At 42.2% G+C, this 12779-nt stretch overlaps 2 protein-coding genes across 2 annotated transcripts; both read left to right on the top strand.

Annotated features, from left to right (window-relative positions):
* The first annotated feature begins 2954 nt into the window (after window positions 1-2954).
* Window positions 2955-7816, top strand: LOC102716285 (EH domain-containing protein 1-like). Its single transcript, XM_006646839.3, has 16 exons — window positions 2955-3100; window positions 3180-3259; window positions 3347-3415; window positions 3548-3605; window positions 3707-3759; window positions 3848-3887; window positions 3978-4039; window positions 4237-4356; window positions 4467-4569; window positions 4697-4746; window positions 5706-5834; window positions 5915-6166; window positions 6276-6355; window positions 6603-6729; window positions 6811-6954; window positions 7367-7816. Exons 1-16 carry the CDS (start codon window positions 3025-3027, stop codon window positions 7550-7552), a joined length of 1629 nt encoding a protein of 542 aa, XP_006646902.1. The 5' UTR covers window positions 2955-3024; the 3' UTR covers window positions 7553-7816.
* Window positions 7817-9860: 2044 nt separating this feature from the next.
* LOC121053573 (ethylene-responsive transcription factor 3-like) lies at window positions 9861-11166 on the top strand. The gene has a single exon (XM_040521110.1). The coding sequence runs from the start codon at window positions 9958-9960 to the stop codon at window positions 10615-10617; it is 660 nt and encodes a 219-aa protein (XP_040377044.1). The 5' UTR covers window positions 9861-9957; the 3' UTR covers window positions 10618-11166.
* Window positions 11167-12779: the final 1613 nt, after the last annotated feature.

Here is a 12779-nt window from a genome sequence, read left to right as displayed (position 1 = left end):
AGCACGTTCACTTATCAGCTATGGTTCCATCCGTATTCAGCATCCACCACTTGTGTCATGAGGGTGAGAGATGAGTAGTATGCATCAGCGTTAGGCAGACGATCCTGATCACAACAGTTAAGGCACAGAACCCTCGATCATCACCAGAGAGATCCAGATCACAACAGTTAAAAGCACAGAGGCATCCATCAGCGTCAGGCTAATCGCCGATTCACCGGCACACCACAAAGTGTGCCGTCAGAGGTCACACCCACAGCAACATCAGTGATCAGTGTATTGTACTATTGTGGTCCTGGAATTGTAGGACAGGTGTGTTAGAGTGAAAACAGGTGCCTCTATGGAAAGAAACCAAGGACACACCGATATTAAGGATGGGTTTAGTTCACGAAATTTTTCTTTTTGTCACGTTGGACATTTGACCGAACGTTGGAAATGGTTTTCAGACATGAACGAAAAAAAATTACAGCTTGCCTGGAAACCGCGAGACGAATCTTTTGAGCGTAATTAATCTGTCATTAGTACATATGGGTTACTGTAGCATATATGGTAAATCATGGACTAATTAGGCTCAAAAAATTCATCTCATGATTTTCTCCCTAACTATGCAATTAGTTTTTCTTTTTATTTTTTTAGCAATGTTTAATGCTCTATTTAGGTGTCGAAAGATTCTATGCGATATTTTTAGGAAAACTTTTAGGAACTAAACGGGCCCTAATACTACCCATTTCAAAATATAACTACTTTTGGTTATGAATATAGATAACTTTATTTAGATTTATAGCTAAAAGTAGTTATAGGTTGGTGTGAAGACAGTAGAACAATAAAAACGTGATCATATGTTACTCTCGTATTTTTTTACTTGTGCTTATACCTATAAGACAATACAGAATTTAAATCTTTAACGTTAAATTTAAAGTTGATTTTGTGATTCTTTTTGTCATAGTTTATTTATCAAACTTAGCTTTTATATCATAAACAACACGTTTATAAAAGTTTTATTCACAAATTATTTTTTTACGAATATACCGTAATCACCCCTTATCAGAACTGCCACCAGCTATAAAGATAGTAAATGCTTGGCATGTGCTTCACGTTCTTTATTAAACAAAAAAAACAGATGTCTAGCACATTGGTTTCGAGTATCAACAATTGTGGCATTTGAAGCATACAAGATGTCAAGAAAAACTCTAGGGTTGTAATGGAGAAGAGTACTGCTATACGTACGATTTCGTTACTTGTACGACTTATGTATTACTAGAAGCATACGACCATAGATCAATCAATTCAAATAAGTGACTGTTGATATGCACTACAGCCGTTGATCAATCATAATCATACAACTGGGTCTTATACATAGCAATCCTGAATAGAGAATGCTGCACAAAGGAAGATCAGAACCTGATCCACCGTCAATGCTTTAGATCGAGATCAGTTAGTGCCAGACAGGGGGAGATGTATACTGTTGTCAACACTAAATGCTGGAGTATGGGCAGGATTGGTTCTGAATAATGATTAGAGCCAAGATAAAAACACTGCTGCGAACAATGAACTTCCACATGGGAAAGAAAAATGAATTGCTCGAAAGGGCTATGGGGGTAGCTCGTGTATTTGACAAGAATTCTGCACAACCTTACTGAAACAACTATATCACATAACACACAAGTTAGGAAACTAAAATAGCAAATGGAAGTTATCGACGATTTGGATCGGCAGTAATTAGTACTTCACCTGGTACAAGAAGACAATACATTAGGACAGTTTAAACTTTAAAGCCTGTCATGCATGCTCGTACAAAATTTTACTGTTAATTCAACATAAAGCTCAAACGACGAACCAGATGCAAATTTCTGCCTGACCTTAATTGATCGCACCAGTTTGCATAAAATCCAGCATTATCACAAAGTTGTCCTGGAATAACCTGCAGGGCGAGTTTGTTTGGAATTAGCAAGAATGGTTAAATGTTCAATAACATGTGATGTTATATGTCGCAAAATCAAGTGAGGTACACATGTAAGATTGCATAAAAAGTGATCCATATGTGGGCACAGACAAACAATTTTGTCAGCATTTGATCGGTCATCCGTCAAATTTACTCACAGAAACCAATCAGCAACAGGGACAAAGACTTGGACAAAGACATCGCTAGCTAGCACTTGACCAGCGTGAAGAAGCATGTTGCACGTTTTCTCAATTTCAGCACAATTATAAGTTCAGTCTGACAAGATGAATAGATGATGATGCATCCATCCACCGCAATTTCTCTCGACCTCATCTTTTTCTTCCGCTTATACTTATAAACTAAAATTTAAATTTTTAATATTAAATTTATGGTTGATTTTATGGTTTTTTCATCATATTTTTTCAGCATTTACTTTATCGTTAAGAATACGTATATAAGAGTTTTATTCATAAATTATCATTTGACTTTTTCGCTAAAAAAGCAAACCAGTGACCCCTCTTTGTTCGGGGTGAAGGCTGAAAGCAAACAGTCCCTACTAACATGCCCATCAAAACTTGAGCTACCGACAGGTGGGGCTCATCGTACGTTACGTCAGTGAAATCGGGCAAAAATAAAATCGATACTGCCATAGGATCTTCTTTGAATGGTTTGTGCGGGTTTAAGGACATATGTTTTTGGTTTTAAGGTTAAAAGATCTCGGTTAGACTTGACGTTAAGTCGAGGGATTTCGGTAACTTATTCCGCTAGGAAACAAGCCCTATCGCCGTCCAAGAAATTCGGCCCATTCGATTAACGACAGCCCAAGGCCCATTAAGAAACAGTTGAGCCCATATGGGCCGAAGCGGATCTCCCGTTCAAAATTCCCCGCTTTCGTCTCGGCGCTATTAAAAAAAATCGAAAAGAAATCGCAGGGGGAGCGTCCCGTGGTGGGCCCCACCGGTTTTTTTTCAAAATTGCCGCACCGTTCCGCTTCCACTCCGAGACGAGAGGGAGAAGAAGCATCGCTCCCCACCCCGTCAGGTTTCCGTCCTCGCCGCCGCCGCTGCCGCCGCCGTGACGAGGCAATGGAGCTCGCGCGGTCGTGCTGCTCCAAGGAGCACCAGAGGATCTACGCCGGGTGGTTCGCCGTCGCCGACCCTGGTACGTGTCTTATCTCTCCCCTCGTCGCGCCGGGGGCGACGCGCGCTGATGGGTTTTGCTGCTGCTGGGTTTGTTGCAGATGGAGATGGGCGTGTCACGGGCGCCGATGCCACCAGGTTCTTCGCCATGTCCGGCCTCTCCCGCGCCGACCTCAAGCAGGTGAGCCCGCGGGCCTGTCCTGATTCGGCGGAGGGTATGGTGGTTTCCTTTGAGTTTTTGACGAATCTGCGGTTTGGTCGGTTCAAGGTCTGGGCGATCGCGGACACCAGGCGGCAGGGGTTCCTCGGCTTCGGCGAGTTCGTCGCCGCGATGCAGGTTCGCTTCCTCCTCCGCCTCTTCCCCGACCCGATCCCTTATCCGTTACAGCTCGCCGATCCGTGCTGCTGATTCGAGAGGATGCGGCTCCGTTACTGATTGTTTTGTTCTGTTGCAAATCGCAAAGCGCAGCTCGTGTCACTGGCGCAAGCGGGGAATGAGATCACTCAAGACAGTCTGAAGCGTGAAGGTTGCATTTTCTTGACTGGATTCTTTCCTATGTGAGGTTGCGAGTTATGTCTGAATTTGTGTGTTGGTGTGGATGTCTGAACTTTGTGTTGGTTCTTGCAGACCTGAGTAGCCTGGATCCCCCTGTCATGGCAGGTCTTGATGAACTACTTGCTGTAAGTTTATGATAGTATATGGCTCTGGTGTCATTGTAACGCATTCCGACCTCTCACTTTGTTGTTGCAATGGATGGTTCGGTTTCAGAGATCAAAGGCCGTAAAGAGAGTCCACCCAGAAGAAAATGGTAAGAACTGTTGCTCCTGGGGTACCACCTGATGATGGTGAATGCTGTCAGTGAGTAGGCTGTGAGCGCTAACAATTTTCTCTCGTGCAGGCACCCCGCAGGTTCAAGTGCCTTCTGCTAATAGCTGGTTCAGTTCAAAATCAGCAAAGAAGGTACTAGACTTATGTGGTGGTGTTTCAGGATTTTTCTGCATTTTTTCATCTCAATTTAGTTTAAACAATGTTTTCTTATTCTCATAGTCTGTTGTTTGAGTCATGAAAATGTTCTCAGTATTCTCTCATGCATAGTGGAGCACTACAGTCTGCAGTCAAACAATTTATTGATTTTGTACCTTCACTCTTTTTTGCAGATGCAGGATCCTCTGACTGCTGTTACTTCTGTAATTGATGGCTTAAAAAGATTATACATTGAAAAATTGAAGCCGTTGGAGGTTGCATACCGGTTCAACGACTTTGCTTCCCCATTATTGGTATAGATTTATGATCACACTCATTGAGAAAGATATCAAGTTCTTCCGTGCTAATTGTGTCATTGTTCCATTACTGACCATGCCATTACATTAATTCTACCATTTCCCAGACAAGCAGTGATTTTGATGCAAAGCCAATGGTTATGCTCTTGGGTCAATATTCTACAGGAAAAACAACTTTCATCAAGCACCTGTTGCAAACAAGTTATCCAGGTTCTGTGGTTGAACTAACAGTGTAGTAAAACATAAGATTTCATTTCAGTCTTAGCCACATGTAATTTAACATTGTTCTCTTCTAATATAATCAGAGTGTAACTTCAGTTTTCTCATTCAACTGCAGGAGCTCACGTTGGACCAGAGCCAACTACTGACCGATTCGTGGTTGTCATGGTAAATGTCAACTTGGATATTTAATTTAACATCCAGCAGTGATATGAGATATGCAAGTTAGCTATTACTTGAGCATATAACTGGTGGATCTTTTTCTAAAGCGGGAAAAAATTGTACAACTGATCTTGCTTTCGATATATTTTTGCATTCAAAGTACTTCCCCCAACATATTATAAGACATTTTAACCTTACCTGATTCATCAATACATCAATGTATATGCGATATATATATCCATATTCATTAGTATTCATATAAATCTAGAGAGAGCAAGAAAATCTTATAATGTTGAACACGGATATAGCACTCCCTCCACTTTTTATTTGACGATGTTGACTTTTGAATCTACGCTTGATCATTCGTCTTATTCAAAAATATATATAAATATTAATTATTTTGTTATGATTTGATTTATTACTAAATACACTCTAAGCATAACTTATAATTTCACATGCTTGCATAAAAATTTTGAATAAGACGGACGGTCAAACGTAGATCCAAAAATCAACAACGTCAAAAAAACCGGAGGGAGTACCATTTTTGTACAGTACTTCAGCAATTCCTTTTACCAAGTTAAAGCTGCTTCACCTGTTCATCATTCATTGTCAGTTGCCTACAAAGTTTTTTGGTTAACAATATCAGCTCGGACTGTTGCAAGATGCAATGATAGCATACATCATACTCCATTTCTTCAAGTTGAATGGTTCATATATGGACTAGCCACATACAATAGCGTGTGTCTACAGACTACAGCTGTATCAATTATTTTTTATGACTTGCTTTCAGTTTAAATTTAATGCTCACCTGTATTATATTTCTCGATTCATTTTGAGTTGTTGAAGAAAAGGTTTGCTTGTGAAGAGAATCGGTTGATGGTTTTTCATTGTTATGTAGACTGTTACTTAGCATATCTACACCATGACCCCATTAGTTTCTTAGTTCTTTTTTCATTTTGTGCCAGTCTGGATCTGATGAAAGAACTATTCCTGGCAATACTATTGCTGTTCAAGCTGACATGCCATTCACTGGTCTTACAACATTTGGTGGTGCTTTTCTGTCAAAGTTCGAGTGCTCTCAGATGCCACATCCGGTAAGCTTCGGTTGGTGATGTTGACTCATGCTGAAGGGATACATTGCGCAAACTGATACATACCATTTTTTATCCTGAAGCTGCTCGATCATATCACCTTTGTCGACACTCCTGGTGTCCTTTCTGGTGAAAAGCAGCGGACACAGCGTAGCTATGATTTCACTGGGATAACTTCATGGTTTGCTGCTAAGTGCGACCTTATTCTTCTTCTGTTTGATCCTCATAAGCTGGACATCAGTGATGAGTTCAAACGTGTGATTTCATCTTTACGTGGGCATGATGACAAAATACGTGTAGTGCTGAACAAGGCAGACCAAGTTGACACTCAGCAGGTAGATGTTTTTTTTTTTGGCAATCAATCCGGAGGAAGCGTTACAGCACATTCTGCCAAAATGCTAAGTTGTGCATCCGAATTACATTTTCCCCTTATTCATACTGCAGCTCATGAGAGTGTATGGTGCACTGATGTGGTCCCTTGGGAAGGTACTCAATACCCCTGAGGTTGCGCGTGTTTATATCGGGTAACTTCTAATATCATCCAGTATTATTTATTACACATAGTTTGCTTCTCTTTATAGTGTTGTGGTAATCTTAATTCTGGTAACTGGATGTTGTACAATTCCACTATCAAGCATAAAACTCGTGTGGCATGTCTGAAAGCATCGGTAGTAACTGATTGTCTAATTATATAAACATAATATATGAATCTTGCGAAGTTAGATGGAGGGTGTTGGAAACTGAAACTCACTTTGGAACTAATGTTTGCAGGTCATTCAATGACAAACCAGTGAATGAATCAGCTGTTGGACCAATTGGAAAGGACTTGTTTGAGAAAGAGCAAGAGGATCTCCTTTGTGATCTGAAAGACATTCCTAAGAAGGCTTGTGATCGTCGGGTATGATGTTCTCTCCCAATTATCTGAATTATTTTTTTGGAGCGCTGAATTTTCAATGAATGTCGCCATTTGTATTTGCAGGTCAATGAGTTTGTTAAACGTGCTAGAGCTGCCAAGATTCATGCTTACATAATTGGCCATCTCAAGAAGGAGATGCCTGCAATGATGGGGAAAGCTAAGGCTCAACAGCGACTCATCGATAACTTGGGCGATGAATTTGCAAAGGTGCTTATAAACAACTTAAGGGGTGATTGTTTGGCTTATTCAGGGAAAAAAGCCAAACGGTACACATTTGCAAATGAAAAATAATTTATAAATAAAACTTTTATATATATATTCTTGGCTATCTAAAAGCAAAGCTAGAAAATATACTACGATAAAAAACCCCTAAAATCTACTCTAAATTTAAGTTAAAAATTTCAAATTTTGGTTTATAATCATAAGCAAAAGTGAAAAGATGAGTTGTTAATTGCCAAGATGTTATATCTATATCCAGCAGAACAAATTAATTGCCAACAGCAGTGATAAACTTTATGATCTGGTAGAATCTCATAGCGTTGCATTTGGCAAGCAAATCAAAATGCATGTGTTCATAACCTTCACTCGCTTGGATCCGAATTTCGAACTGCTGGAACAGGTCCAAAGGGAGTACCATCTTCCTGCCGGAGACTTCCCCGAAGTGGAGCACTTCAAGGAAGTATTGGGTGGGTACAGCATCGACAAGTTCGAGAAGATGAAGCCCAAGCTGGTGCAGGCCGTGGACGACATGCTCGCGTATGACATCCCAGAGCTCCTCAAGAACTTCAGGAACCCTTACGAGTGAGATCGCTGGCCTCTCGTCAGTTGTAAGATAAGACGACCAAGCTCGGTCGTGACACTGTATGTGACACCTGATGATGAGGGAATATGTTATCAAGTCTAGACATGGACGGTTTTCTACTTTTCTACCTGCCCACCATTGCCAGTGCTTTGTGGTTGTGGATGTCTCCAAATTCAGAGGCGCGGCTGTTTCCTTGTAATTATCGATTTGATTATTTTGTACCGAGAGAACGTATTCGTTTTGTTAGAAAAGGGCGCGGTTACTGTACATTTTAAAATTTTAAAATATTTGATCAGGGATTACTCTACTATGTTATAACTTTTATGACATAAGTAATATTATTATACTTATATTTGAAAATATTATTTATTATTATACTTTTGTGCTATGTAAGTGATATATTAATCGAGTGACATTAAGTCAAACATCTTAATAAAACAATTATATTTTATATTTTAAAAGAGAGAAGTTCGACTAGGAAAGATGTGGATACGTGGTTTAGGTTTGGTTTCTAGGGCACAACAAAATTTACATTTTTTAAATATTTTATAATTGATATGGCCATATGAAGGGGTTTTTCTTTGCTGCTTACAAATCGTTCAATCTTCACTTTTGAACCAGAATCAATTCACAAGTTAAAAGCCTAATTAGGAATCCTAAGAAAGCCAGTTACCTGACAAATAAGGCATATTTAGGGATTTTCTATTATTTAAAGTGACACTTAACTTGTGTGTATGAAATATGGGTACAGAGCACATGTCATATATACGGAGAGTGACAAATCGTTAAATGAGGTACTGTAGTCGATGACAAATAATTAATGTCATATTAAATAAATAGCCTCATTATTTATCATGGAACCTAACTACTCGTTTTCAAGTCCTATATTTGGTATATGTGCTCATATTTATATCTATGAGCCTATTTGGTTTTGGAGGAATTTCAACTCATATGTTTAAAGAAAATGGATGAATAGGAATGCAAGTCTATATCAAGCTATAGGATTTTTTTCCCTAACTGTTTAAGGGCATGAAATTTTCCTATGTTGGCTCTGTTATATTTTATTCCTAGAAGTCGAATGGCTCTAAAAATTTCAATTGTTTATTTTCCTCCAAAATGAATATGACATACCTATTCTTTTAGTTTAAACGGATAGGCGATATACTCGTCCATAGTAAGGAATCAATGGTGACTTTGTTAATATCAAAATAGGTTGGCTGAATTCATCGAAAGTGCTCTTAAAGAAAGGGCGTACGATTTATAAAAGTGAATGTGTATTTATATGTATATAAACAATTATATATTCTATAAAAGTACTTCTATGTAGTACCTTCAAAACAAGGCTCGTAATGTTGTGACAAACGGATGCAGTAGTGCTAAGCAGTGACTGAAATTTCAGTCAACCCAAACGAAACAATTGACTTCGAAATTTTCAGTTTTGTTTAAAAGTTTCTCCAATTTCATGTGAATTTAATGAAAATATAAAAAAACCAAATAAATTCAAGCTGATATTTGAAGATTCCCAAAAATGATGAGATGGCGGATACGCCATTCCCTTGCGAAACTTTTAACGAAATTGGACGTCGTATCTTCTCGTTTCTTGTTATACTTATATGCGCAAAATTTAAATATGAACTTTTAAATTTAAATTCAAATGAAAAATTTAAGATGAGAAAAACTCCACGGGCAATTTTAAACTTAAAAATTTTAATTTTAAATTTTGATTTATAAGTCGAAGTCTAAGCAGTCGCCAAAAGATGCCGCGGACGATCCCAGCCGATCCACCGCGGGCGGTTTGTCGTCCACGACCTGCACGGGCAGCGGAGCCCCCAGGACCTCAGGTGCACCCACCGTGCACGGCCGATCGAGTTCCCAGCGAGCGAGGCATATTCGCTCCTAGTGGCGCGCAGCGCGACGGCCACCTCCTCGCCTCGCCTCGCCTCGCCGCGGAACCGTCGCCCCACGACCACGACTAAAAGAAAAAAAAAACACACACAAAGAAAAGATCCGCGCCCACCCACCTCCAACCACACGCGCCAACGCCAACGCCAACACCGAGCAGCAGCAGGAGGAGGAAGAGGAAACACGCACACGCCGATGCCGATGCCGATGCGATGCGACGCGGCCCGAGCCGACCCGGGCGACCCGGCCCGGCCCCGCGACGTGGACGGCCCCCGACGCGGTCGGGCGGGGCCCAGCCACATAATAAATAAACCAAGCCGACGCGGCGCCCGGTCGTGGTGGGCCCGCCCCGTCAGTGACACCCCCCCTGCCGACCAAACAGCCCCGCGCGCGCGCGCACGCACGCGGGCGGGCGGAGTGGTGGAGGTCTCCCTCTCCTCGAGGAGGACGAGACGAGACGGCCAAAAGGAGAGAGGGGGGAGAGGAGGAGGGGAGAGGAGATCGGGATGAGGCGGGCGAGGCTGCCGCCGGCGCCGGCGGGGGTGGCGGGGGAGGGGGAGCTGAGGTACCGAGGGGTGAGGAGGCGGCCGTCGGGGAGGTACGCGGCCGAGATCCGGGACCCGGCGAAGAAGACCCCGATCTGGCTCGGCACCTTCGACTCCGCCGAGGCCGCCGCCAGGGCCTACGACGCCGCCGCGAGGTCGCTCCGGGGCGCCGCCGCCCGCACCAACTTCCCCTCCTCCGCCTCTTCCGGCGCGCGGCCGACGCAGCAGCTGCCTCCCTCTTCTGCCGCCACGGTGGTGGTGGCGGCGGCGGCGGCGGCGACCTCTAGCCACAGCAGTACCGTCGAGTCGTGGGGCGTCACGGTGGTGGCAGCGGCGGCGACGGCGACGGCGACGGCGGCGGCCGCTTCCGTTGGAGCTCCCGGTGCTGCCGCCGCCGCCGCCCGCGGCGGCGCCCCGGCCGCCGACGAGGACTGCGGCAGCTACTGCGGCTCCTCCTCGTCCGTGCTCTGCGAGGACGGCGCATCGGGCGCCGGCGACGAGTCCGCCGCCCCGCGCTGCTCGCCGCTGCCCTTCGATCTGAACCTGCCGGCCCCTTCCCCGTCGACGACAGCTGCCACCGACGAGATGGATTGGCGCTGCGACACGCTGCTCCATCTCTAGCCTGCACACGACCAACCGGTAAACTCTAGCCTACGACGACGACCAACCAGCAAGCAGCAAGAACCAACCGGCGAACTGGTACTGGGTTGCGCTGCTGCTCCAGCCATTCCCATTGCTGCCGAGCTACTGCGAACAAGCTCTACCACCACCATCTCCATAGACACGGATAATTAATTTTTGTTTTGCCTTTTTTTTTTCCTTCAATCTCTTTTCACCACTCAGGATTTGATACTCCCTATGTGATAATGTGAATAACTTTATCATGTAAACCGTGGGGAAAAATCGATATTTCTGCACTCGATCTGCTGTTGCTGCTTTCGATGTGAGTCTATCCATACAGAGCAATGGTAGGAAAGATGAAATTTTTAGATGGTATTTGGGTTGAAAATCTGTAATGCAAACTTTAGAACCTTACCTGAATTCAGACAATACACTGATATTAGAAAGAAAATGAAAGAAACAAGACTTTGTTTGCTTTGTGTATTCAATTCTATTGAAATGGTTTACTGCTTTGGATCCTATTGAGGAATGAAGTAATTGTAATGATAAAAATGTTGAAATGTAATGCAAACAGGAAAAAAAAACTTCTCTACTACATAATGGATTGGAGATTCAGATTCTACTCAGAAAATAAAACTCAAGATTTATAATCCAACAGAAAAGAGTCTTAACAGAAGAACAAATAACTTTTTTTAAAAAAAACTGTAAACGGAATCAATTTGGCTGAACATTTCCATGATACTAGAAATCAGGTGAGGAGAGAATGCTGATCAGATTCACATGCCATCACTCCCAACCTTATGCAACGGGCAACGGCAGGGCATTTCTCTCAAGCGATGACAGGTTGGGAATTTGTGACTGGGCAGCATGGTCATGTAAAATGATGATATCGATCTGGTATTACGGATTTGAATCCCATTTACTATGATTTACCTCACCTCCTCCCAATTCGTCATCAGAGTGGATTAGCACGACAAAAAGGGGATCGGAGGATAGATGCACAAGAGCAGAGAAGGGGATCGCACCAAAAAAAAAAAAAAAAAACAAAGAAAGAAAGAAAGAAAATGAGAAGAAAGTTAGCACAGGATGACAGGAGGCAGTCGCTGTAACGTGTGACCCGATAACGCCCAATTGGGCCTTAAATTGGGCCAGTCTCCATTCAGTTGCAGCCCAAGGCCGAACACTCGAACAGTCCCCGTCCACGCGGCCTTCTCCCGCTGTTGACCTTCGTGTCCTGCGGTTTCCGTGAGATCATGTCTCACGAGGTTTATCACGTTTAATCGTTTGTCTTATTAAAAAAATTATATAATTATTAATTATTTTATCGTAATTTGATTTGTTTTTAAAATAAATTTATTTATAATTTATAATTATATATATTTAGATAAGATTTTTAAATAAGATAAATGGTTAAATATAAATAAAAAGTCAACGACGTCAATTAAAAAATTCAGAGACAGTAAACGGTTATCATTTTCCTCCTCCCAAGCTCAGATGTAGAAGCTTCCTGTCTTTCATCTCATTCTCTCGCTACCACGCCACTTTCTCTCTCAAGATTTGGGTGGAGAGAGGCCAATGCTACTGACGAGAGAGCTTGGGTTCAGCGATCATTGTCCAAAAGGTCGTGTGCAGATTCAACATCGATAAGCCAGAGGAACTATGGATCTATGGTTAGTGAGGTTCAGGTGAGAATGGTTATTGTAGGACAAGTGTAGACAACGACGAATCTGGTAGGGGCCATAGGTTCATGCAAAAAAAATGTTTCTCTTGAATTTTCCATTGATACACATATGATTTCATAGAATCCCATAGAGTCCCACTGATACTTTAGTGGCCTCATTCGTTGGTACTAATTATAAGGCTAAGTATGTAGGTATGGTCACTGCCAGGTATTAACCGATACAAATGGGTAACATGAACCAATTGATAATAGCCATATAAAATCTATGTAGTGATACATATAGAACCGAAAGTGGTAATGTAGAGGTCAAGTTTAAGGATTATTTAGAAATATTTCATAACTATATATATAGTGTGTCATTTGGTCTTGGTTTGTATACACCTTAGTTTTCTGTACCACTAACTTACTCTTTTTTTATATATGAGTAATAGAAGCATTACGTTGGGCAATAAAAACATCTAGCCTCTCCATCAATCAGACA

This window comes from Oryza brachyantha, chromosome 2, assembly GCF_000231095.2.
Source record: "Oryza brachyantha chromosome 2, ObraRS2, whole genome shotgun sequence".
Taxonomy (NCBI): domain Eukaryota; kingdom Viridiplantae; phylum Streptophyta; class Magnoliopsida; order Poales; family Poaceae; genus Oryza; species Oryza brachyantha.
Note: the sequence above shows the minus strand (reverse complement) of the source record. Positions and strands in the feature narration are given on the sequence as shown.